At 57.8% G+C, this 20681-nt stretch overlaps 2 protein-coding genes across 6 annotated transcripts in view; both read left to right on the top strand.

Moving 5' to 3' along the window:
* Nucleotides 1–20681, top strand: part of LOC116578735 — a 414337-nt gene that overhangs the window by 72472 nt on the left and 321184 nt on the right. Inside the window, exon 1 of one of the 5 annotated variants that reach the window (XM_032323158.1) lies at nt 7814–7875. The exons of the other annotated variants lie outside the window; for them this stretch is intronic. The gene's annotated coding sequence lies outside the window, so the exon portion shown is untranslated. Of the gene's footprint in view, nt 1–7813; nt 7876–20681 lie in introns of those variants that run through there. 5 annotated transcript variants of the gene reach the window in all.
* Nucleotides 13129–19184, top strand: LOC116578734. Its single transcript, XM_032323154.1, has 2 exons — nt 13129–14967; nt 15110–19184. Exons 1-2 carry the CDS (start codon nt 14074–14076, stop codon nt 15167–15169), a joined length of 954 nt encoding a protein of 317 aa, XP_032179045.1. The 5' UTR covers nt 13129–14073; the 3' UTR covers nt 15170–19184.

The following is a 20681-nucleotide window of genomic DNA, read 5'->3' as shown; positions in this document are numbered from 1 at the left end:
TGTGCGCAAGTGTGAGTGTGCAGAGGTGTGAGTGTGTATCCCTCAGTAAACAAAACCCGAGGCAAAAGCCCATGTGCCACTACCTTGTTAGGAGGTAGAATCCCGGAGAGCGGAAGTGAGGGGAAGGGAGCCAACAAGACGGTCCGGCGAAGCGGCTGTCGCTTGGTGTGAAGAGATTTGGTCGTTCGTTATTAGGGGACCCTTTTCCTAGAGCCCGTGCCAACAGCTGCTTCTCGGGGCAGTCTGTCCCAGCAGAAAGGAAGGAAATTTATCCTCCAGCTTCTTCGAGGCACGGCCAGTGACCCACGCTATGATGCCTGGACTCCTGTCCCCGATCACGCATGGATGGGAAGTCCTCCGGCATCTGTCCCTGGGGCTGTGGAAAGTTCCCGGAGGGGGAGGTGGACGGTGCCCAGTGTGGACATCCAGTGAGGCGCCTGCAGAAGGCAGTTGGAACCCATGAAAAGGTGTCTGAGACAGGTGTCATGTTTGCCAAGCTCACAGAACCCAGAATTGGAAGGCACCAAAATCCAGACAGACAACGTGGCGCCCGGCACCTGGTTAGCCCGCAGCAATATCCCCGCCTGAAGCGGAGCGTGATTCTGCCTTGCACTGTATCTGACCTCTTGAGAGCTTGAGTGTTTGCTGGAAAAAAAAAAAAAAAAGCCCATGCACACATGATTCTCTGAGGCCGGGGCCCGTCATCCTTCACTGAAATGAGCCCTTCAGCAAATGTAAATACCTTCCCTGTTCCCCCGGAGGGCCGTCCTGACGAGGCCTGGCTGGGGCTCCTCGTAATCCCCGGGATTGCTGAAGCTTTTAGGTTGAACGAGTCATTTGTAAGGTCTGACTTGCGGCCAGCTCTGTGGGGACTCGTCTGCGGTGTGCTCCCCGGCAGCTCCCGGAAAGCGCGGGCGGGACCCATGTGGCGCAGGTGAAGGGCTCTGCCACCGAGAGATGAGCCCCCGGAGTCTGAGAATCTCCAAACACTGCCACGGAGACTCGGCGGTGACACAGCGTGGTCCTCCCAGGGGCTGGGAAGGTGGGGGGAAGGAGTGGCCACTGTATCTGAGTCATGGTGAGGGGCCGGGAAGAGCACAGAGCTCTAGGGTCTGAATGTCCTGCTCCCCTGGGGGCTGACCGCTGCAGTCACTCGCCGTGAGACCCTTGGCGCGTCACTTCCTCTGCTTTCATCACTCCCTTCAGGGGCTCCTGATCGCCCGGCTTACGAGGTCCGCGTGAGGGGCCCCTGTCCCGCTCCCCGTCTCATGCTGCGGACTCCCCCGGCCCCAGCCACCCCGTCCTCTGACCGCGGCGCCCACGCCGGCAGCGCGCTGCAGCATCTTCCAGGCTCTCCCACTTCCTCCCACACGCAGCCGCGGGTCCCCGAGCCTCGGGCCAGGGGACATGGGAGGAGTGCTGTCGCACAGCTGGCCTGGCTCTCTTCCTTGTCCCCTGACGAGATGCTGAGAGCCAGCGGGAGGCTCCCAAGACCTGAGAGAATGGCTTCTGGAATGGCCGTGTGGAGCCGGGCACCCATCCCACGGTCCTGCCTCGGACGGTGAAGGAGTGTGGACCTGTGTCAGGACGAGCTCCTGTTCCCGCGGCGAGGCTGCACCGGCTGAGGCACCCGCCAGAGGTAGATTTATTGAGCTTCTTGGACTCTGTTCTCGTGCCCTGAAGGCAGGGACAAGACAGACACCTCGCTTGGCCACCGGGGATGTGGTGAGCTTCGGTGAGGCAGCCGGAACGCTGGCCTGGGGCCGGGCAGGTGTGGGGCGCAGCCCGTGTGAGCGCGGTCAGGAGAGGCCGTGGTCGTGTGGGTGGAGCCTCTGGAGCGAGGCCCCTGGTTGGATCCCTCCGGGGTCCCGGCTGGAGCTCTACCTGACCCGGCAGCAAAGGCATTTAGAAAGAACTAGGGGCAAAGTCACACATCGCGAGAATGCTGTACAGTGTGGAAAGAAGAGCTTGGAAAGTCAAGCCCTAGAACTGGGCTGGAGGGGCGCAGCTTCAGCCCCGCCGAGCCCTGCCTCCTCTTGACCACACGTCTGGGTGTGTGCGTCTCAGCCTGTGTCGCTCGCCTGCACCCCTGCTACTGGGCTCTGTACTGTGCGCGTTCACCAGGCAGCACATCCCGAGGCTCCTGCCAGTGGTGGGTCTGATGTGGACCCCAGGTCCATCTCATGCTGGCTGTGACCTCAGGCCGGTTAGCCCGCAGAGCCTCAGGCCCCTCGTAGGCAGAGCTGGAAGGGCAGTGCTCACCTTATGAGATCGCTTGGGGGACTCCAAGTGGCACAGGGAGAAGACACAGAGCACAACACCTACCGTACCGTAAGCCCTCGGCCAAAGCTCCCAGAAGAGCTTATCTGCAGCTCATCTGATCCAGCCTGGGGTCATGGGGTAAGGGTGTGGCCCCAGCCCAGGGATGACGGACACCCTCTTGGAGGACCCTCTGAACTGAAGCTTTGTGTAGGATGCCAGCTGGAACTGGCTCAGAAATAATCTCAAAGAGGAGGAGCGGTCATGGGAGGAGCCTGGTGAAGCGGGGACTGGCTGTGTGACCTTAGACAACAGCTGCCCCCGACACCCGGGGCGATTAGGACCATAGCAGCCGAAGTGGAGGCCGGCCAGGGTGGTCTCCTGAGACTCTTCTGCAGCAAGGACCATTACTTATCCCCAGTGCCCGTTCTCCAGCTCTTCCTTTGTGTTCAGCTGGGCGGTTAGCGGTGGTACTCTCCTGGCCTCTCTTGCCGCTATATGCAGCCCTGGGACCAAGTTCAGGGCACCGAGAAGTCACAGGAAGTGTCGTGTCATGTCTCTGGGAAGTCTCCTTTACAGAGAGGGCATGAACTGTCTTCAAATCTGAGAGGAGACAGGGGAGATGACGACCAGCTGTCATGTGGGATCGTGGCTGGGGAGCCTAGGACAGGAAAAGGAGATTAGATCATCTCCCTACCCAGGATCTAAAAAATAAGATCTATTTTTAAAAGGGAAAGGGATGGCCTTTCTTCTCTCCTTCTTCCATCCTGCTGTCAGAAACTTGGGTGTGATGGCTGGAGCTCTTGCAGCCGTCTTGGGCCATAAGGCGGAGGGCCACGGTGTAGGGAGGCTGAAAGGAGCCTGGAACACTGTCAACTTCGCAGGCACCACACCAGCCCTGGAATACCTGCTCTGTCTTTTATGCAAAAGAATAAAATATTGTGTGTTTAAGCCACCTCCCATTGATTATTTTTGTTTTGTCCTATTTAGTGGAACCTAATCCCGATGGAAACATTTTCTAGCTCTTTAAATGCGTTCAGACTTCAACAGCATTCCATCTGGGAAACTTTCCCACACAGCGTGATCTCAGAAAACAAGTAGCGTTTCTCTTCCTGTGGCCTCCCAAAGTTCTCCTGTTAAGTGTTCAGTGGCAGGTCCACTAGACCCTGATTCATGGCCCTCCGGCTGAACGGGATGAGACAGATATGTCCCATTCCAGTTCCTCAGAAAACAGCCAGACCAACTCGATGGCATTTTGGTACTTTTCCACTTTGTGGGAATTATGATGTACATCCTGTTCGTCAAGATGATGCGAAGAGCAGAGCTTCGTGGTTGTGGCCATCGCGCCGGCACGCGAGGCTGATGTGCGCTCAGCAGTGCACAGTAGGATGAAACACACGTAATCAGCATAACGTGATTTACTCTCGTGCTGCTGCCCCAACATTTAAACAGATGTCAGATGAGTAGAAAACACGGTGGGAGGAAAACATTAGGGTAAATTATTGCATCTGAAAAGAGGGAGTATCGTAAAAATGTTAAAAGAGAAAGTTAGTATTTATGACTGGAGTTGCTGGTAATTTTATCTTGCGTTTGCCTCCTTGTGCATGGTAATTAGAGCCTCCTCCGTGGGGTCAGTTGCGTGTTCCAATGGGCTCGGGCGTAGCCAACAAGGTCCTCCGCCTGCTGAGTTAGCCCCCCCCCACCCCGAGAACACCAAACACACGCCTGGGGAGGGTTTTCTCGGGCCCACTGTAGGTCTCAGGAGTGAGGATTGCTGGTGGTGGGCCCATGGCATCCTCTTCCTGGATCCTGACCACTCGGGACACATTGCACCCATCTCGCAGATGAGGGGACTGAGGCCCGAAGTGAGGTTTTGCCTAGGATGCGGTGCAGTCCGCCTTGCGTTCCATCTCCTGAGTCCTGAGCCCTCCCTTCCTCTGTCTTTGTGCTGTTTAGACATTAAATGTCTCAAAAAAGCCACGCTGAAGACTTGGTTCTGTTTGCCTGCTGTTCCGGAAACTCTAAACCACGGCTGACCGAAGGCCACGGACCGGAGGCCTGTGTTTCTCAGGGGCAAGGGTGCTGTGGTCACTGCCCTGGGTGCTTGGTGCAACGCAGAGTCCAGGCTGCACCCAGACCTTCAGGGTCACCACATCTGAGAGGCCAGGGCCCAGGAATGTGCATTTTATGATCTGCTAGAGAAACGTCTTATGGGCAGAGGTTTGAGAGTCCCTGGCAGGGGGATTAGGAGTTCGGACTCTGTGGCTGGCGGTCACGACACCCAGTGAAACTAATACCTGCGTCCCTTGGTGGGGTTGAACTCCACTTCGCGGGCCTCAGGGTGAGGTTTCCATAGACGGGTCCAAACTCTCACCCTGCCACTGACACCCGCGTGGCCCCAGCGAAGCCACTTAGCCTTTCTAGAATGTGGTTTCTTCATCTTGGAAACACGGTGACACCCACACGTGTCTCACTGGTCACTGGGAGAGCAAACAGCTTTGCCCACACTCTTTCTCTTTGCTTCTCCTCCCGTACCCCCGCGTGGACCGTCTTCTGATGCACAGTGGATTCTTTCCCTGGGAAACTCACTGCAGATCTGACTTGCCCAGAAAAATACACCTTGTGGAGCCCGTGTTCTCATGAAGGGCCTGGAGTCCCATGTCCTTAGAAAGGACCACAGACTCTATTTCACTAAGTACTCCCAGATCCTCATCAAGCCTCGAGAGAGAGAGAGATTTTCATCTGTTCAGTTGGGCTTCCTGGTTGGCAGATAACCACAAGTGATGTGCAACTGGTAGCCTTGGTTCATACACACACCTACATCCGCGGTCTGTATTCCTAGACTCCAGTGTTGGTGCGTGTCAGACACACACACACACGTAGGGCCCTCAGCCTCAGCACCAGCACTGCTGCACAGTGAGTGTGCCCCCCCCCACCAGTGCAGGTGTTGTGTGATGGAGGTAGGCCTATGGGAGGTGACGAGGTTTAAGGGTGAAGCCCTCAGAACGGGATTAGTGCCCTTATAAAAGAGGCCCCTGCCTCTTCTGTTGTGTGAGGACACAGGGAGCAGAGGCCTTAACTTGCATCAACTCAGAGCAACAACCGTACTGGGCAGACACCATCGTTACAGCTGTGCCCACCCTCCCTTTGCAGATGGGGAGACTGAGGCCCGGAGAGGTTAAGAAACCTGCCAGGAGCACCCTAACTAGGATGTTATAAAGCCCGATGGTGTGGCATAAGGGTTTTTGCTTTTCACGTTGACTTTGAAGTGCTGTGCAGTGAGAGGGGCCCAAAGAGAACATTCCATCTCCTCCCAGAAGAGCCGTTTCTGGACGGCAGAGCACACTCGGACTTCACGCCCGTGTAATTGAGAGTTTCTTACCTGCGTGCGAAGAGTCAACTCCTCCAGTCACGGGCAAGTGGCCCTCACAGGCACGCGTGTCCGTGCTGAGCTCACCATGGTCTGTGTCCGTTGGCTGGTGGTTTCCATACCAGCCCACACGTTCCGTGGGCCTGGGGTCGGTCTCTGAATTTCACAGGGTCAGGTGGGGCTCCGGGCTGAGGCCTTTGGCGTTTCTCTCCTGAGGGGCCTGTGGTGGCCTTCTGGAGCATTGTTGCAGAGTACATGGCTTGTTTTAATTTTCCTAAACTTTGTACCAGAATTCTTGCTTCTGAAGGACCCTTCTTGCCTTAAAGGTGTGTTGAAAGCTGACTTCTGCTCACAAGCCTCAGTTCTGCTGCCTAAAATAATACTCCAGGATGCTGGCAAAGGGAATAGTACACTTCCTGTGAGTGTTCAACTCACATTCTCCCAAAAATAACACCGAGACTGTTAGCACCTGCGCCTTCCAACGTTTCCTCGCTCACAACAGGGAGATTAATGGGCTCCATTCGGAACGGACCTCTCTGACCTCGAGGATGAAGTCGGGGAACTCAGGAAATTGCCTGCTAATCCAAATCCTGATAATCCCCGGACTCTGACATTTCCCCCCCCCCAGCCCCTTTGCAGCCCTCCAATGCCCCCCTCCAAACCGAATTAAGCTTTCGATGTTTTGATGAGATACTGAGCAGATCACACCCCACAAACACCTACTGGTATGGTTTCTGTGGGTTTACTGAGTGGGGACACCCAGAACGATGCCACGGAGCACAGTGAGGTGTGGCCTGGTGACCCCAGGGAGCTGGTCCATGGCAGAAGGAATGAAATAAACAGAAGGAGAAATGTAAGATTGCATTCTAACCCAGACCGCACCTCCTTGTCACACTGTGAACAGGTCGGGGCCGGGGGGGCAAGCACCATGTCTCTCTGAGGGAGGCGTCTCACGGGTCGGCAGAGTCCGATTCCATGCACATCTCTTCAGATTGTTGGTGGCACTGGGGTGGAGAACCCTCTCCGTAACCTACCATGGAGGCCCATGCTACAGGTGAGGCAACTGTGCGTACCCGGGAAGAGACAGGATTGGGATCCATGCGTCTGACTTGCAGCCGACTTCTCTTTCCTCTGGTCGAGTGTGCACACTCCCACTGCAGAGCACACCTCGGCACACAGTAGGTGCTCCTTAAATGCATGTTGAAAGTCAGAGGGCCACTGCTTTCCCCAGTCCCCACAGACCACAGCGAACCTCCCTCCTCTAACGTGGTGGGCTCCGCAGTCTCTACCTGGAACTTACACCATGACAAAATAGTCCCATGTCTCAAAGCATCTCTGGATGAAAATAATTCTCCCCCCAGTGTCTGTCCCCGGGACAGTTGTCATTAACGCTGCTCAGCAGCTCTCTACCTCAGGGACACCCAGCAATGAACATTTCCTGGCCCGCCCTGTGCTGGAGGGAATCGTGTGAAAGGTGCTGATCAAGGGCTTGTGAGCAGAAGTGCTGTACGTTATTTCCAGATGGGACTAGCTCATTGTCAGCTCAAGACCTCCAGAGCGCTCTTGGGCCCGGTGGCCAGCGATGTTGGAGACAATGAAAGCTCCACCAGCCCCAGTCCTGAGTGACACGTGAGCAGAGAACCCCTGTTGTCCCATGATGCTCTAGCGTGAGCGATAAACCTGTTGCTTCGGCCACTGAGACGTGGAGGCTGTTTGTTACCGCAGCCTCCCCCAGCCTCCCTGACGGATGCTCCCTGCCTCCAGGTCCTATTCTAGAAGACACCCATGTTTACCGTTTTCTTGGGTATCCTTCCGGATAGAACCAAACCCTGCACAAGGAAACACAGAGAAGCACACAACATATGCTGTTCTCAGTCTAAATCGTCTCTGCACCTAATAGATCGTGGAAAGATTCCCACGTCCGTATGCAGATGTTTGTCTCGTTCCTTTGTGAGAGCTACATTATATCGCCCTCCAAGCCTATTGTGTCCACTTCCTGGACATTTAGTTCTGATGTCTTGCTGCCACCGACGGGGCTGCGACGGGCGAGTCCCCTCACATGCATGTCCCTTCAGACTCACGCGGTTACGTCCTAGAGCAAGCTCAGCGCCGCGTTTCTCCATCTATAAAAGGGGAATAGTCGCGGATCCTGCCTGGAGAGATCGCTGGGCGTGGATCGCACGTCTCAGTACAGGTGACGTGCTCTAGTGTGCGGCAAGGGCTCTGCGCGGGAACAAACGAAATAGGTAAAAACATAAATAAACGTAGTTATTTTATCATTGACTTGTGGGTAGATTAGTGAGCTAAAAATGGGCGAGACAGAGATTCTAAATGGGACCCGATTCCAGGAAGAAAGGGACGGGGAGTGTGAGTGTCACGTTATCGCTGACATACGTGCGTTACCGTTAAGCCGGTTGTCGCGAGAGTTCCCTCCGCTGCCCGTCCACTTGCCCCTCCTCTCTTTAACAGCCTCAGTTCTCGAGCATCGACTGTGTGTTGCCCACTGTGCTAGGAGCCAGGGAAAAGGTGACTCATAGACACACCCTGTTGTCATCCCCGTTTTACCCAAAAGTCAAAAATAAAAATACATTATTTTGCACGTCACAACACACACGGTTCTTTGACATCGCTGCTTTTTAAGATACGTGCCACCATCATCTCAGCCCATTTTAGAACGTTTCATCACCTCGGCAAGAGGTCCTGGCCCCGTAGTGGTCCTTGTCCTACTTCCCCGTCCGCCCAGCCACCGGCCACCACTGATCTGCTTCCGATCTCCATGGACTCCCCTGTCCTGGTGTTTCATGTGATGGAATCACACCGCACGTGGCCTTGGGCGTCCGGCCCTTTCTCTCAGCGCAGTGTCTGCAGGACTCGTGTGGTGGCCCGCGTCAGGGCTCCTTATGGCTGGGTGACACGCCGTCGTGTGGACAGACTGCGTTTTGCTCATCTGAGCTCCGCTGGTCGACATGTGACTTGTCTCCACATTTTGGCTCTCATGAAAAAGGCCGTCGCGATGGTTCGGGTTTTTATGTGGGTGTTTGTCCTCCGTTCTCTCGGGCGTGTGCTCCAGCGTGCAGTTGCTGGGCCCTGTGGTGACCCCGCGTTCAGTTGTTTGGGGAACGGCCGGCCGGTCCCCCAGCAGCTGCCTCGTTCACCCCTCCTGCCGGTGGCAAGCGAGGGGCGCCAGCCTCCCCACAGCGTCACCGACACCTGTTACTGTCTGACCTCGAAGAGGGAATTCTCTTTCCTGCCCTGGGGGGTGGTGAGACGGTGTCTAACCGAGGCTCGAGCTTCGAGCCCCGTCAGGCCCAGCTTGCGTGTGGACCCGTAAGGTGGCGGAGCTCCACGGCACCTCCCGGCAGCGTTCTCTGCACCCTCGCAGTGTCCCCGTGAGCCGGGCCACGGAGGCACCATCCTTCCCACGCCACGGACGCGGGGCCCGAGGTGCGTGCCACTCCTGTGAGTGTTTCAAGTCCACACAGCAAGACCAGAAACCAGGTTTTCTGCCCCGCAGCCCAGGCCCCGCTCCCCTGCACCCCCGCGGAGCCCTGCCAGAGGCGTTTCGTCCAGCATCCTGGCCAGCTCTGCCCGCTGCTCTGTGGTCATCCAGAGGAAGTCAGAGCAACCCAAGGCTGCCATGTTAACACAGCGGCTTCGTCGGAAGTTTTAAATTAGTTCTGAACAGTTTGGTTGAGAACGCCGAGTTGAGCTTTTTTGTAGTGATTTCCAGCAGGGAGGGAAGAGGTCATGCCACCGAGGCCCATTAGCAGGGCCCATTGTTTAGTGTCTCAGGGCCCCCGCTCGCCGCAGGAAACGCACAGCAAGGTGAAGGCCGCGCTTGCCAAGTCTTTGAAAGCAGTTCCTCCTGCCGGCCAGTTCCTCACAGAAGCCACAGCCCACCCGACTTCCCGCAGCACTGTCTGCAGTACAAAGAAAGCATATATTTTTGGGACCAAAGACGGCACTGAGGTCACTACCCACCCCGGAGGTAGATGTGCCAGTGATGCTCCGGCTTTGAAAGCAAACTGAGTCAAACCGGACACTGCGTGGGCGCTGAGCGGGAGGCGTGGCCACTGGGCGGGAGGCGTGGTCACTGACCGTCGATGAGACGCGATCCAGCCACCCATTGCAAAGTCTTATTTCAGAAGAAAAGCGGACGGCTTCAAACCACGTTCGGTGCGCATGAGTAAGCGGCAGGAGTTCTCGGCTGGGGCAGGATGTCAGAGGACATTCGGCCACATCGCGACACGTCTTTGCTTGTGTGCTGCTGGCGTGCGTGGGTGGAGGGCAGCCGCTCACCGCGGGTCGGTCCACACGCCCGTGTGGCCGGGGCCCAGCAGCCCTGCTGCATAAAATGCCTCCTGTAATTCCCATTCCTGTTGAATAAAAATGTTCTCTATCCTGTGTGATCAGAAGAACATACACCAAAATATATAGCTGCTTTCTTCTGGGATAAGGGGAAAGGCCGGTGATGTGGAATTTTGGGGGTCTTTCGTAGTTTCTAAACGTTTAAAACAAAAACCATTATTACATCACCATCAGTTTAAAAAGCAAAGCAAATTTAGACAGTGGTGATCACAAACAGGGAGAGCCTGTCAGGGAGGGCCGCCTGTGTCTCATCCGAGAGCTCAGTCTGCTCGGGTCACGGCCCTCCCACGGTTTGTGCCCGAGCCGTGTGGCCTCCATGCCCAGTGTCCTCTGGAAGGCTGACCTCCCCATCCCTGGCTCCCTTCTTCCCTTCTGTCACAATTCTGTCTTCAGATTCAGCCGAGCAAGCATCAGCTAGGACTCCACCGCGCAGTAGACATGTTTCAGGGAGGAGCACTCCGGAGGTGAGTGAGGTCCGTGCCTGAGGCCCCATCTACCAGCTGGCAGGGGCGCCCCCGCCCGCCTAGGAGAGCTGCAGGTGGAGGCCTCAGGCTCCACGTCTGTGAACTAGTCTGACAGTAGCCACTGATCTCAGGGCTCGTGGGTGAGGACAGATGAGCCAGTGTGGTCAATGTCTGCGTGTGGTAGGCCCACAGCAAATGGTCTTATTTCCCGTATGGGTGGCCTCCCGTAGTTCAAGATAGTTTTCAGTATTGTTTAACTCACGTGTTCATTTATTTTACAAACTGTTAATCTGAATGCCTATGGTGTGCCAGGTGCTGTTCTGGTTGCTGGCGGGCCAGCAGTGAGGAGAACAGTATTTCTGGCCGTATTTGTAACAAATGACCTCAAACCTGGTGGCTTAGAACAACACATACTCATTCTCTCACCATATCTGATGGTCAGGAGACAAGAATCAGCTTAGCTAGGTGGTGCCAGGACTCAGAGTGTCTGTGGGGATGCAGGGGTCCACTTGGAACCTCAGCAGGGGCTGTGGTCTCATCCAAAGGCTTGGCTGGGGCTGGAGGAGCTGTTTCCACAGAGGTTCCTCCATGGCCATCGACAGGTGGCCTCAGCGTCTCCCCCACGGGGGGGCCCTTGAACGTCCTCACACCGTGGTGGCTGGCCTCCCCCAGGGTGAGTGATTGGGCACCAGCGGGAGCCATGACACCTTTGGCCACCACACCTCTGAGGTCACACCGTCACTTTCTCTCATTCCATTTATTCCGTTTATTTTAAGGGAGTCCCTGAGTCTGGCTTACACTCAAGGGGAGAGGAGTTGGCTTCCATCTCCTAAAGAAGGAGCATCAGAGACCTTACAGTTTAGAAACTGTCACATCACCCTTAGGTAGATGACTGTCTGGCTGGCTCTTTAAACACAACAAAAAGCTCTGAAAATGCAGAAAATCAAATAAAGAAATAGAAAACGCCCACCACAGTCCCCCCACCAAAGATCAGCCGCTCCTGTTCACGACTCCCCAGCTCTCTTGAAGGACCCTGGGAGTGCAGCTTGGCGGTCTTGGCCGTGCGTGCAGTTCCGGGAGCACCACCAGGACGAATGGCTTCCTTCCCTGCCAGAGCTTCCCACCCTCCCGCCCATCAGCCTACACCCTGCGCCCCAGCCCTGCAGCCTTCTGTCGCCGTGACAGGCTTCACCTGTTCTAGAACAGAACTTCCAGTGAAGTCCAACGGCCTGCGCTCAGTGGGCTGGCTCCTTCAGGGCAGCATATGCTCTGGAGGCCCGTCTGCCTTGTTGCCGGCCCCGAGAGGGGCTTTGCTTTGCTTGCTTAGTTTGAATTGCTGAGCGTCGCACTGTCTGGAAGGCACCTCAGGTTATGGGTCCTTTGCCTACAGACCCTCCCTGTCCGTGACTGCTCCTGCGATTTCTGGGTCTCTGCTGGTGTACAGCTGGTGAAGCCGCAACCGCCTTCCTATGCGGCGACAGTGCCGTGCAGCTCTGCCAGGCGGGAGGCACAGCCACATGCGTTCCTTCTGCCTGGTCCACATTTCTGGACTCTCGGGGCCTTGAGAGAGACCCACGTGTCCTCCCTTGGCGGGCGGAGCCGTGGTGGGCGGGCCGTGCGGAGGAACTCCAGGGTGGCCCATCTGCGGCTGGGGGAGGGCCCGGGACTCCCAAAGTGGACCAGGGTGCACATCACACAGCAGGCCGCAAACCGCTGCGTGCCCCCAGACTTCCCGCAGTTTCCTGGAGCGCGCTGCAAGTGCGGCCTCAAGAAGCTGCAGCAGATCCCGTGTGACCGCGAAGCCTAAAATACTCACCATCCGGCCCTCGGAGGAAAAGTGTGCAATCCCTGACCTGCATTTATTCAGGGCTCGAGACCAGCATTTAAAAAATGAACTAGGGGAAAAATGATCGAGCTGAGGCTCTCGGTGAGGTTCAGAGTTGTCTCGTGAGCCTCGGGGTTGGGGTCTCTGTAGGATATGAGATGTGCGTCTTGGGGCACCTGAGTCGGTTGAGCATCTGACTCTTGATTTCGGCGCAGGTTGTGGTCTCAGGGGTGACTGTGGCTGGCGTGCGTCCGTGAGTCGGTTGGCATGTCCCCAACGTGCATCTGGTGTGGGGCCTCTGCCCAGCCTCCCACCCCCGGGCCGTCGTGCAATTTCTGCTTCTAAATCGTTTCTGTTCCCTCTGAGCAGGGCCAGCACCATCTGTGGTCCAAGGCCGTGGATGGGGGGTCTCACGTTTGGGTGAGCGTCAGAGGGTCCCCTGGAGGCCTTGGTACACGCGGTCGCCTGGGCCACACTCCGGAGCTTCTGAATCCGCAGGGCTGTCCTGGGGTCTGAGACTTGGCCGAGGCTGCTGGCCCGGACACCCCTCTTCGAGACCCACTGGCTCGGACTCGTGCAGCCAGGGCAGGGCTCCTTCACCGTCTGGCCGTGCCTTATCTGAACTCCTCATCATTTCGTATCCTTAACTAGACACTGCATTTGCTTTTTTATTTTTTTTTAATTTTTTTTTTTTTAAAGATTTTATTTATTTATTTGACAGAGATTACAAGTAGGCAGAAAGGCAGGAAGAGAGAGGAGGAAGCAGATCTCTGCTGAGCAGAGATCCCAACGTGGGACTCCATCCCAGGATCCCAGGATCCTGGGAGACTTTAACCCACTGAGCCACCCAGGTGCCCTGCATTTGCTTTTTTAGATGCATTTATTTTCAAAGCCAGGTCCCTATCTCCACTGTAAACAGAAAATCAGTGTCCTGTCACAGAAACAGAGAGTAAACCCTGGAGGCAAGACCAGTGCCTGGAGCCTGGGCTGCTGGTGGCCCTGCCCTACTGTCTGTGCTGGGAAAGCGGCCTGAGGGCCAGGGATGGCCCAAAGTTAGAGAGGTGTCAGGGCCTGTGAGCACTGAACAAAGACTCAATCTGCAGGGCTGCGAGAGGCCTCTGTCTTGGGGAGGAAATGTGTTTTTCAGCATGTGGGGTGAATGGTCCGGTGCAGCGACTGGGTGCTACTTAACGTCCCCTGGGGGCCCTGGCCCATACTCAAGCCGGCGCTGACCGCAGGTGCCAGCCACTCTCTCTGTCCCCCCGTTCGGACAGCTGTCGTGGTCTGGCGTGGTCTTGTTGACTTTTTGCTTTACCCTCTGACTACCTTGACGGCTGAGCAGAGCGCCAGGTCAGCGGAGGGCGCGCCTGCCTGTGTCCCGTGGCAGCCCCGCTTCGGAGAAGCCCTCCCTGAACGTGTGCTGAATGACATGTCTCCCATCGTATGGTGGCATGGGGCTCCCGGTTCTTCCCCCTGAGGGGCGTCTCTCCCTCCCGTGACCCCGGCGTCCTTGTGAGCAGGACCCCGGGAATCCTTGGGTTGCTCTGGTTGCTCTGTGGCTGGGCGTTCCAGGGTCCCTCAAGACTCCAACAACCTTCTCACTGGACCACCAGCCCTCGTGCCGCTCAGGCCCTGGCTGGGTACCCAGGAAAGGGCGATCAAGGGACCGTTTACAAAGGCCTGGGCAGGGTCCGTGGAAACCTGGCTGTGCCAAGGGGACAGGAAGATAGGAAGATAGAGTTGGGAATGGAGAGAGGGACTCCCAGGGAGGGAAGGTGGCCTCTAGGATGCCCAAGCCTCAGGAGGGACGTGGGGACCCTGCAGGAAGGGAGACGGGAAAGAGACTCTCAGACTTCACCCTCTCCCCACCTTCAGCTCCTATGCCAAGCCTCCCGTGGGCTGAACTCAGCTGGAAGCCAGAGCCCAAGGAGTTCATTGGCTCCTATGCAGCCACCCCGGGGCCTAGGGCAAGGCAGAGGGGATGGACCTGGAGAGGCCAAGAGGATCCATTCGGCCTCAAGAATAGGGACCCTGGGAGCATCTCTGTCCCGGGGCTTGAGCTGAGCTGGGAGCAGGACAAAGCTGAACAGAAAAAGAATGACCAGTCTAGGTGTCAGGTGGCCTGGTGTGGGGGGCCCTGCCCAGATCCCTTTATTGGCTGTGCCCACAGCCCCGGAGACCGTGACGACTGGCTGCCAGCAGCTCTCAGCGTCCCTCCTGGGCGGGCGTGCCCATGGCTTAAGGGGAGCTACCTCGCTGGGGAGCCGGGCACCCACTCACACCCGAGACCGGGCCCCATCTGCGATGCTGCTCTCACTCCATACTCTACTGAGAGCCCCTCCTGGCTCGGCCTTTCCCCATCCTCTCCCACCGAGAGCACCCTCCCTGCAAAGCACTTTCTCAGGGGTTCCCACTCAGCTTTGTTTCCCGGAACCTCGACCTCAGGTGCCCCCACCATTTCCAGGCTGCGTGAGCTGCTTGGTGGTGAAAAATCCTCCAGAAGTTCTGAACCCCAGGATGTTACCTGGATGATTCCAGAATTCACAGGAGGACCAAAAAAGCCGTGTCTCAGGAACAGAGATTGCTGGCGGGTGCTCCCACGTGGGTCTGCGGGAAAATATGCAGCCACCTGCCAGCAGTGGTTCCCGCGGGTTGGGGCGTTGCTAGGGATCTGCATTTTCCTCTTTTTGCCCGTCTGTATTTTCTAATTTTTCTCCACTTGTTTTATTTGTATAGTTTTTCGTTGTTTTTAAAGACCTATGCTAGACAAAAGGAAGCGTATCCGAGCACACAAGGAAGATGAGGCCACAACAGGGAGAACCACGGGCCAAGTCCCAGCAAATCGGGTCTCATCTACAGAAGGGATGGGTCTTGTGTAAATGAGGTCGATTTATGACACGAGACACGGGTCCTCTGATACTCAAGCAGCGCCAGCCCTCTGACAACCCTTTCTCAGTGGATCTTCGTGACATGCCACACAGGGGATCTGGGCTCCAGAGCACCAGGCCCAGTGGCTGAGAACGTTGGATGGACAGGAAGGCCCTCTAGGAGGGAACGTGGGGCTGGTCTGGATCCAAACTGGGAACAGTAATAATCTGAAAAATAGCAGAACGGTCGAGCTTTTGCTTTGTGCCCGTCGTGGGCCATGGATTCTTGTCTCAGGTTCACTGCTGTTCCCCCACGGTGCCCCGCTGAAGTGGGCACGGTTAGCGTACCATTGTGTGCCATTTTGCAGAGGGAAACCCAAGACGCACAGGGGGCGAGGAGCCAGGCTGTGAGTGGCAGAGCCATGGCCGGACTCCGGCCCCCTGGCCCCAGAGCCCGTGTCCTCCAGCCCGGCTTGATGCCAGACCACCACGGAGCAGACCCCGGATCTGCTCCTGGGGTGCCTGCCCAGCTCTCTGTGGGGCTTTGACAGTCTCTGCGTCCCAAACTGGGACTTAGGTACATGCTTAATGAGTCCTGTACTCTATGGAACTTGCCTCAAGAATTCTTGGAAATGTGCACAACTTGTTGTCTTCTTTCCAAGTCATAAAAGTTCAGCTCATGGGAGGGGCGGGCTCAGGCATAAAAACCCCCGCAACCTCAGGGAACCAGCTCACGTTGCCGTCTTGCCTTCCTGACGGAGGCTCCTGGAGTTTGTAACGTGTCACCTGGGTGTCAAACAGCACCCGTCAAACCCCGGGGGCTTCAGCCAAGCGGAGCGGTCCGGGAATGAAGTCAGGACAGAAGAGGAAAGGTGGATGCGTGAAGGCCCAGGGGCCGGAGTGCAGACCCGTCGGAGTCAGCCGGCTGGAATCGGCTGGACTCCGCGGCACTCTGTGCCTTCCAGAGCAGTGGGCTCCCAGAAGTCAGCTTCTGCGTCTCCGCGGGGCCCCTCAGTCCCCCTACCATGAGCATACAGCACCGTGCCTTGCTTCTCGAAGGGGACAAGCCTGTCTCAGGGGACTTGCGGGCACCAGCGTACACCCGCAGGGCCTCAGCTCTGCACCGAGTTCATCTCACTTGCATCGATGCACAGAAACTTCCTCCTAAGATACAAAACAAAATCCTTTTGGGGTGAGGATAGTTCCTCGGGGGCGAATGCCTAACTCCGCTCGTGGGTTCACGAGGTTCAGGCCCAGTTGCTGCGACAAGGAAGAGCCGTCAGGACAGCGGCTCTCGCCTCCAGAGGCCTGTCTCTCCTTTCGCCACGGGCAGCCGGGCTGGCGCGATGGCTGCGTGCCACGAGCTCGCGCCAACGTCCAGGTCCCCTCGGTCGTCTTCCTGCCCTGTCGCCCCCGAGGGTGAGGTCCTCGCCCACAGGCCCGAGGCTGAGCCGCCAGCACCGCGGCCGTGCTCCAGCCGGGATGGGGAGGAGCAGAATGGAGGGCAGACAGTGTCCTTGAGACGTGACACGGCATTGCCTGCCCCCTTGGTGAGGACATGGTCGCGGGAGCCCACCGTGCTGACGGGGAGGCAGGGGAGTGGTGGCTGCGCTCCCTGCCGACACATGGGGAAGGACTGCTGTCACTCCAAGGAAGAGGGGGCTGATTTCTTGTCAGCCCAGGGTGTCCCTCCCGGCTTACTGCCCGGCGAGACGGCTGCCAGCCTCTGTGCCGCCCTCTGCAGTATGCGAGCCCGCCTGGGTCCCTGTAACAAACCAGCACGGACCGGGGGGTGTCTTCTCTCGCTTCCGGAGGCTGGAAGTCCCAGATCAAAGCCCTGGCAGAGTCAGTTCCTGCTGAGGACTCTCTTCCTGGCCTGCAGAAGGCTGTCTCCCTGGGTCCTGGTCCTGGTGTGCTGGAGAGACAAGGACTCCCATCTTCCTCCTCTTACAGAGCCGCTAGCCCCACCGCGGGGGTCCCACCCCTGTGACCTTCCTCACCTCCCGAAGGTCCCACCTCCAACTACCGCCACAGGAGGGTTAGGGTGTGAGCGTGCGAGCTGCGGGGAGCACAGTTCGGTCCGTAGCGGTGAGACTCTATGACTCTCCTGCTTCTGAGTCCAAGCCTCACCCAATCCCACTGCCACAGAGCCGCAGCCATGCCAGGACCTTACAGACGCGGGACAGACTCCATTGTTCCTTGCAGATTAGTTGCTATTTCCATGATGGATTACATGGACCCAGAGAGGGATGGAAGCCAGCAACCCCAGGGACCAAATTCCACCCTGGCTGATGAATAAGCCGCCTTTTCAAGTGCAGGCCCAGAGGAGTAGATGTATAGGAATGCAGATTTGTTAGAAGCCAATGACCAGTTCCTCAGCAGTTCCAAATATCCCCAAGGCTTCCCAGCCCCTTCCAGCGTCCCACTGCCAAGTTAAACACAGGCATGCCCGTGGTGGACGTGCACCAGACGTCGGAGGGCAGAGAGAGGAGGGAAGCCAGCTCGGGCCCACTCTCACCAGGCAGCCTCTCCCGGGCCGACGCAGAAGCCCGCGGCGGTGTGAAATAGTGTTCATGCGCTCGGCACGCACAAGACTCGCAGACCTATTCAGATGAAGGGCTGCTCAGAGAGGTTCCCACCTCTCTGTGTAAATGTGATTTCACACTCTACTCAGAATGCCCCAGGAACTCGCAACAAAAAGAAAAATGGGTGCTCAGATGGGCCCCTCAATGAACAGCTCCTTGTGCCTCGCCATCAGGCAGCTTGGAAAAACCACGTTTCTTGTCTTTTTCCGGGAGCCCAACCGACCAGGCCGAGTATACGCTTTCCCGGTGAATGGCCGATTCGCTGGCCATCCTCCTACCCATGCTTGGGCCGGGCTGTGTCACTGTGGACACTGTCCTTGCTGTTCCAGAGTCCCTTCCTACTTAAATCTTTCTCTGCCTTCCCAGCCCCGCTCAGAGGCTGCCTCCTCCTGGAAGCCCCCCGAGAGCGCCCGTTCTGCCCGTTCTCATCGCTTGTCAACATCTCCCCTTGTCTTTGCTGGTCCATGCAGGCCAGGCTGCTGTCCGAACACCCGGTGGGGTGACCTGTGCAGAGGTGGCCTTACATAACGACCACGGAGTCTGGGCCCAGCTCATCGTTAGCTATGTTAACTTGGGCGAGTCCTATCACGTTTGTCATGCCTCAGTTTCCCCACTGGGAAGAGGGTGAGGCAGCGAGACCTGGTGCATGTGTGGCAGCTCATAGGTGCGCTGTGACCCCCGCTCGGACTTCCCCTCCTCCCTCCGGCCTGGGATGGCGGCTGCCCAGGAGCACGTGGTGGAGGACAAGGGGGCCAGAGAGATGTGGGGGTTGGGCCCAGGCCTCATGGAGGTTTGGTCCGGTTAAGGACTTAGGACGTTAAGCAGGGAATCTGGGCCGGGTTTGGGCCAAAGAGTAACACCCTCGGGACTGCATCTGGGAAGGTGCGAGGGGGTCTGTGACCCGCTGCTCGCAGGGCTGAGGGGAGGGCAGAGCACGGCACTGAATGCAGAGCACCTGGTATGGGCCCCGCTCAGAGTCCCGGCCCCTTGCACTCAAGCCTACTGCCCCGACACTGCGCAAAGCCTCCTTGCACGTCTGCTGCAGGCATGGGGAACGGAAGGGGACAGAGCCCTGCACTCCAGGTGGCAAGGGAGGAGCAGAGATGGCTATCAGCCAGAAGGCAATGCCAGGCTCCGTCCGGATCTTTCCTTGGCAGAGCAAAGTGTGTAGACAGAAACCCTGACAATCACCAGCACGTGCCTTGGAGTTTGGGGAGTCTCTGAACTTGGGACCATCATTTCCAAGATGTGCGTCTTCAGTGGGGTCCCAGGCTCCTGCGCCTGGCGAAGCTGTGCGGCCCGGCGAGGCGGTGCGGCCCGGGGTGCGTCGCTTGAGCTCTCCGCGCTTCTTCGTCTCAGTCTGGCTTTCACTGAGGCAGCCCCTGTGGCGCGATTGGAGTGCGGGGCAGTTCCGGAGGCGGATGCAGGAACCAGCAGGAACCTGCAGGAACCTGCAGGACCAGCGGGTCGGGTAAGACCCGCAGGGAGGGAGCCGGCACCAGGTACTGGCGTGGGTCCCTGGGGCTTCACCCCATGGAGGAAACTCCGGAAACCAGAGGAGAACACACACCTCCAAGCCCGCCAGAGCGGTGAAGGAGCTGTGCTACTCACAGCCTCGTCCCCATCAACTCTGGTGGGAGCGGTCACTGTAGGATGTCCGTCCCGAGGCCCGGCCCTCCGGCCTGCCAGCTGGGAAGTACTGACTTCCAGTGACGGCAGCAGCCGCTGGCTCTGGGGGCGCGTCAAAGTGCACGGAAGGGGCCGGGCCGGGGACAGGGGGAGGAGCAGAGCGCTGACAGTGTCTGCGGCGAACAGAGACGGATAGGACTGGTCTCGGGGGTCAGTATGAGAGTAAACGAGTGATACGTGCCAGGGGTGGACAGGCGGCTGGACGTTGAGCAAAAGCTCTCGGTGCACGCTAGCCCGTCTGCATTTTTGAGAGATGTGAGCCCGTCAGGTGGGTGAGTCTCCCTTCCTTGGCAGGTGGAGGAGAGAGCCCTACGGGATCACCAGGGTGACCCCCTGTACACATGATTCTCTTGAGTTATCAGTAACCTTGCCTTTGCCCCCTTCAGGGGCTGGGCCCTGCACCACCCTGTGACTTTCCAAACGCATTTCCTAGAGTCTCCTTGTATCAGACTCTCCTCAGCTGTCTCCTGCCGCGCCGCTGACCGCCTGCCAGCTCGCCTATGGACGCAGAAACCTCTTATGCTTCTTTGTGGTCATCGGGCACCCAGCCTGTGTTTGGGAAGTGGGTAGGGGACAGAGAGCTCTGAAGTAGACACTCCAGGCAATGGAATGTCCCTGCCTCCCGGCAGCTGGGATGCGGACACACAGGCTGGGCCCCGTCGGTCAGACATGTCTGTGCTGGACTTCAGGTTGGGAGCTCGTGACCCCAAGGAGCAGGGCCCATCACTGGGTGCAGGTGGGCTCTGGGACACACTGCCCAGATCCCCCTTGAGAAAGGAGGACGCACTGCCCTTGTAGCTGCAGCTCTCTTTGGGGTTGCCATAGCCGTAGAAATGCGCCTCGACCCACATCGCCTCTTGGCTTTGTGCGGAGCGGCCCTCAATGACCGATCTCGGCCGGGTATGCGCACCGGCCCCAGCCCCACATGGGACAGCTCTGAAAGGCCAGCCCAGCCCCGGACTCCCCGTGGTGGTGGCTGAGGCCTTTGTTGGGACTGTCTCCCCGCCCAGGTCCCTCCGCCTCATCCCAAGTTGTCCTCCCCACTCCCGGGCCCGTCCAGCCGGTGGGGCCGCACAGCATCTCAGGGCTGCTCCCCGGGCTCCTGCCTGGGACAGCTTCGAAAGGGGTCCAGCTGTGTTGCATCAGCAACGGGGGACGGGGCTTGGCGGATGGGCACCGTGCTGGGTTTATTAGTTTGTCTACTCCTCGGGAGTCATAGAAGGGCCCAGGCTCCTGCCACCTTGTGGCTCTGCC

This window comes from Mustela erminea, chromosome 19 (assembly GCF_009829155.1).
Source record: "Mustela erminea isolate mMusErm1 chromosome 19, mMusErm1.Pri, whole genome shotgun sequence".
Lineage (NCBI taxonomy): Eukaryota > Metazoa > Chordata > Mammalia > Carnivora > Mustelidae > Mustela > Mustela erminea.
Note: the sequence above shows the minus strand (reverse complement) of the source record. Positions and strands in the feature narration are given on the sequence as shown.

What these genes read in the sequence shown, in the direction of transcription:
- LOC116578734 (XM_032323154.1), top strand. Translation starts at nt 14,074, where the DNA reads ATGCCCAAGCCTCAGGAGGGACGTGGGGACCCTGCAGGAAGGGAGACG. An exon ending in TGCTAGGGATCTGCATTTTC is followed by an intron (nt 14,968 to 15,109) that starts CTCTTTTTGCCC and finishes CAGGGAGAACCA; the next exon opens with CGGGCCAAGTCCCAGCAAAT.